The sequence below is a fragment of the Penaeus japonicus genome, unplaced genomic scaffold, assembly GCF_977035675.1.
Source record: "Penaeus japonicus unplaced genomic scaffold, GWHDUDI00000001_assembly GWHDUDI00000011, whole genome shotgun sequence".
Taxonomy (NCBI): Eukaryota; Metazoa; Arthropoda; class Malacostraca; order Decapoda; family Penaeidae; genus Penaeus; species Penaeus japonicus.
In genome coordinates, this window is record NW_028234413.1 from 34,586,846 (window position 1) to 34,591,845 (window position 5,000).

The 5,000-nt window shown below is 44.9% G+C and overlaps 1 protein-coding gene across 2 annotated transcripts in view; it reads right to left on the bottom strand.

The window, feature by feature from the left end:
- The window catches only part of LOC147471010 (uncharacterized), a 3,121-nt gene extending 492 nt beyond the window's left edge, over positions 1–2,629 (bottom strand). The window contains exons 1-3 of one of the 2 annotated variants that reach the window (XM_086541996.1): positions 1,893–2,629; positions 1,499–1,719; positions 1–73 (exon numbers count right to left, since the gene is read on the bottom strand). The exon at positions 1–73 is cut by the window's left edge and continues 492 nt beyond it. In XM_086541996.1, the coding sequence (XP_086398122.1) occupies positions 1–73; positions 1,499–1,598 (173 nt within the window). In that variant the 5' untranslated portion in view covers positions 1,599–1,719; positions 1,893–2,629. Of the gene's footprint in view, positions 74–1,498 lie in introns of both variants that reach the window. The other variant, XM_086541994.1, reaches the window with a different exon arrangement.
- Positions 2,630–5,000: the final 2,371 nt, after the last annotated feature.

A 5,000-nucleotide genomic window follows, 5' to 3' on the forward strand; every position in this document is an offset into this window, starting at 1 on the left:
TTTAACTTCCGTTTCTCGTGACGTCGCCTCTCACGCTGCCAGAAGGTCGTGATCCACTTGTACGTGAACACTCCTGGAGGGACACGAAAAGGGGAGTTAGACGGGTGTGATGACGGGTGCGAGGAGGAAGGGAGAGGATGGTGATAATGATGATGATGATCGTAATGATAATCGTCATCGTCATCGGCATTGTCATCATCATCATTATCATCATCATCGTGATTATTGTTATCATCACAAAGATACGACTACTCATAACAATAGTAATAATAACAAAGACAATAATAATAAAGATAATAACAACAATAATGACAACATTAATGATGATAATAGCAGTTGTAGTAGCGGTATTAGTAATGATACCAATAATAACAACCATTATCATATGAACACGAAAACGCTGAGACGATAATGAATGAACACTCTGCGATCCACTTGCAGGTGAGCTCTCCTGGAGGGACACAAACAGCGTGAGTCACAAGCGCCAGGGGAAGGAGGAGCAGCGGGAGGCGGAGCTGATGAGGCAGGTCGCGACCCATTAGCATGGGGACGCTGCTGCCAATATGCTTTGCGCTTTAGTTCACCTCAGACTGAGAGAGGAAGGAGAAACGGAGGAGGAGGAGGAGTAGAGGGATAAGAAGAGGAATATAGAGCAGGCGTGTGTGTTAACACACACACACACACACACACATGTATATATATATATATATATATATATATATATATATATATATATATATGTGTGTGTGTGTGTGTGTGTGTGTATGTATGTATGTATGTATGTATGTGTGTATGTATGTATGTATGTATGTGTATGTATGTATGTATGTATGTGTGTGTGTGTGTGTGTGTATGTATGTATGTATGTATGTGTGTATGTATGTATGTATGTATGTGTGTGTATGTATGTATGTATGTGTGTGTGTGTGTGTGTGTGTGTGTGTGTGTGTGTGTGTGTGTGTGTGTGTACTTGTGTGTGCCATGTGAACCAATGAATGGTCTATGCTAATCGCGAATTCCGAAATACAAGTTAACATAAAGCTCTTCAACAAATAAATATTGATGTTGAGGTTATCGGACATCTTTGTACAATTACTTTTGCTATCATTCTCTTTATTGTTTATCTTACTAATATATTCATTAATGGTACCAGTTCTGTAAACAGTGCCAGCATACTGTGAAACGTGGCCGTGACACTTACTCCCAGTCACAGATTAGAAATAAAGCGGAAACGGATGTCAGAAACGAGTGGCCCTGCGAGACCACAGACTAGAGTTATGGCAGAGGCACAACGGAATAGAATGACAATTATACTGACGATTATACTTAGGGCCATGATATTACCCCGGCGAATGATAGTGTTATTATCGATGAACAATAATATTGACACTCATGTAAGATAGCGCCATGATGTCATGTCATCCTCGCAAGGCAGAGAGTGAATACCGAAGGTGACACGAGCGAAAGGCAGTGCCAAAGCAGGCGATGCCAGACGTACCCACGACAGGGACGAAGATCGCGGCGGCCACCACGAAGACCGTGTTGGAGAAGCCGTGCTCGATGGGGCCGTCGGGTCCACCTCCGCCCAGCTCGACCATCCTGTGGGCGTCAGGAGTGCTGTGTGCACCTGTGTACGTCAGTGGGGGTTGCTGCGTGCGTGCCCTCGAGTTATGTGCACCAACTCGTCGGCAGAGCAGGTGAGAGGTCTCGTAGCTACACCTGCGGGAGGTACGGAGGCAGGTCAGTGACACGATCACAGGTTCCTCTGCGCTGTCAAGTTCTCGACAAACATTTGATTTGACAGAGTAATCTCGCAGCCTTTTGTTGAGAACGTTTTATCATTGGAAGCGACAAAGGACTGCTCGAACGGTGTAGATGTGGATGAGTTGTACCATAAAGACGACAGTATCAAAGTCGAACTCAAGTCTGATCGCAGGAAATTAATGGTGTGTAGCCATGCAGTGCGTCATTGCACTTGTCTTAATCCGTTCACTTCTTGGTATCACGAAGTCACTAATCACTTCCACGAAACCAAGGTTTATGTTCTTTCTGTCTGATGTCACCCACTCAATCTCTTCTCTCTTTCAGTCTCTTCCCTTTTGACAACCATCTCCTTCTCTCTTTTTATCCTTTCTTCTATTTTTTCTCCTCCGTGTATGTCAATCTACAAATCACAACAGCACCTTTGTCACAGCTGCCTCACGAGCGTCTCTGTTGCTTCACCCATGCTAGTTGTCCCCTTAACCTACGCATCTGTCCAGAGCTGTTCGGGAGACCTGCGCTCGCCACAGGTGTTGAGCTTTAAATGGAAGACCTAGCAACCTCCGGCGTGTTCCTCTGGCGGGCGCAGAGGCAGTGGGCGTGTAGCGCTCACGAGGTGGGCGTTTACCATATGGTTGCTCGTGGTAGAAGCGAGTGGTTTGAATGGCAGGAGGCAGAGGCGGCGCCGCGGGCCGCACGAGCGACGCACAGGAGTTTCGCCAAACGGCTGTAAAAGGCAAGAAGGCCCGGAGGATCTCGTGAGCTCCCGGGGCGCTTCCAGGGAACCCGAAAGGAAGCGAGGGCGGCACCTGGACAGAGTGTGTGCGAGGCACGGGGCGTCAGGCGTTACACTGCTGTTCCCTCCCTCCTTCCCTCCCTCCCTCCCTCCCTCCCTAAGAGCCGCCCCCGCGATCCCGCCCGCCCTTCATCGGCCTCAGTTAGCCCTCCACCACCTTCCCTTCCCATCCTTCCACACTCCAATCCTCTAAAAAAAAAAAAATCTTCAACAAATATCGATTTAAGTAACGTACAATCCCCAACATCCACTCAGCTCCTGAAGTTCATGCCCCCCAACTCACAAGCCTGAAGTTCCGTCAACTATGCACTGGTAGAGAGAGCCACATATCGCATAGAGCGTGACCTCACAATCACTCACTAAACATAAGAATGAAGGAGGAAGGAAAAGACGAAGATGAGGAGAAAATGAGCGTAAGGAGTAAGCGAAGGAGATGAGGTGGAAGGGTCAAGACGCAGGCGTGAAGATAAGGGAGGAAATGGAAGAATGAAAGGAAAGGAAGGAAAAAGAAGTGGAAGAGGAAGAAGAGGTGGAAGAGGAAGAGGAGGATGAAAAGGAGCAGGAGGAGGAGGAGGAGGAGGAGGAGGGAGGGACCGTGTGGCAACATCCTGGCTCTTCGTTATTGATTATCTGCCCGCTGTCCGGACCGGCGGATGCGCTGCTTCCGCCGCCACCACACGAAGAGAAAAAGAAGAGAAGAAGACGAAAAGAAGGGGAAGACGAGGGGATGAAGAATAGAAGAATAGAAATCAGAAGGACGTAGCCCGCCGCGCCGGTGCATACGAAGAAAGAGACGGGGGAAGCAGAATCCGGACGCCGCCGCCGAAGAAGAAGAAGACGCATGGCATCAAGAAGACGAAGAAGCCTAAGAGGAAGCAGGGGGAGGGAAGAAGGGGGAAGCATCGCGGAAAACTGAGCGAGAAAAGACGAACGTGAAAACGAGGACGCAGACCTAGCCGCGGTAAGAAGGGGCACTCCGCAGACTCAGAGGCCGAGCAGCCGCTCGCCGGGGCAGAACGGCTCCATCTATACTCACCCAATAATCCATTGCCCCGCTGACTCCTACCACTCGCTGCAGCCGTCCGGTTCTGCACTGGTCTCTACACCCGCGCCACAGCTTCCCATGGCAGCACCCTCCGCTCCTATCATTGGATTCCGCCTCTCATCATCATCTTGCGTCGGCTTGGTGGTGGTGTTGTAGTGCTGTTGTGCTAAGCGGCCTCAGCCCTGCCTAGCAAGCGCTCCTCATCTCCTCCTCGTCCGCCCAGGCGCGGCCACAACTCGGCCTGCTCGCGCGGGCTTGTCCTTTCCTTTCCTCTCCATCCTACTCCTCATATATGGCATAATATATATATATTTATATATATATATTTTTTATAATGTATATATATATATATATTATATTATATATTTTATATATTATATGCATACACACACACCACACCACATAAACACACACACACACACACACACACACAAAAAAACACACACATAAAAAAAAAATATTTTATATATATATAAGTGTATAATAAATATATTTAATTTTTATAATTTAAAATAATATTTTAAGTTTATATATATATTCATTTTACTATTTATATATTAATTTTATATACCTATTAAAAATATATATTTAAAAATTTAAAAATTTTTTTTTTTATATATAAAATATATATAATTTTATATGGTGTGTGGGGTGGATGGTTTGTGGGTGTGTGTATGAACAAAAAATACCTTTATACATAAATACATACATATAAGATTTATATAATATATATATATATATATATATTTTATATATATATAATATTTAAATTTTTACACACACCACACACACACACACACACACCACATTTATATATATATATAATATTATAAAATTTTTTTTTAATAATATATATAAAAAATATAATATATATATAATATATAAAATATATATATTTTATATATTTTAAAATATATATATATTTTTCACCTGTGTACGTCAGTGGGGGTTGCGCGTGCGTGCCCTCGAGTTATGTGCACCAACTCGTCGGCCAGAGCAGGTGAGAGGTCTCGTAGTATTTTTACACCTGCGGGAGGTACGGAGGCAGGTCAGTGACACGATCACAGTTCCTCTGCGCTGTCAAGTTCTCGACAAACATTTGATTGACAGAGTAATCTCGCAGCCTTTTGTTTGAGAACGTTTTATCATTGGAAGCGACCAAGGACTGCTCGAACGGTGTAGATGTGGATGAACCTGTACCATAAAGACGACAGTATCAAAGTCGAACTCAAGTCTGATCGCAGGAAATTAATGGTGTGTAGCCATGCAGTGCGTCATTGCACTTGTCTTAATCCGTTCACTTCTTGGTATCACGAAGTCACTAATCACTTCCACGAAACCAAGGTTTATGTTCTTTCTGTCTGATGTCACCCACTCAATCTCTTCTCTCTTTCAGTC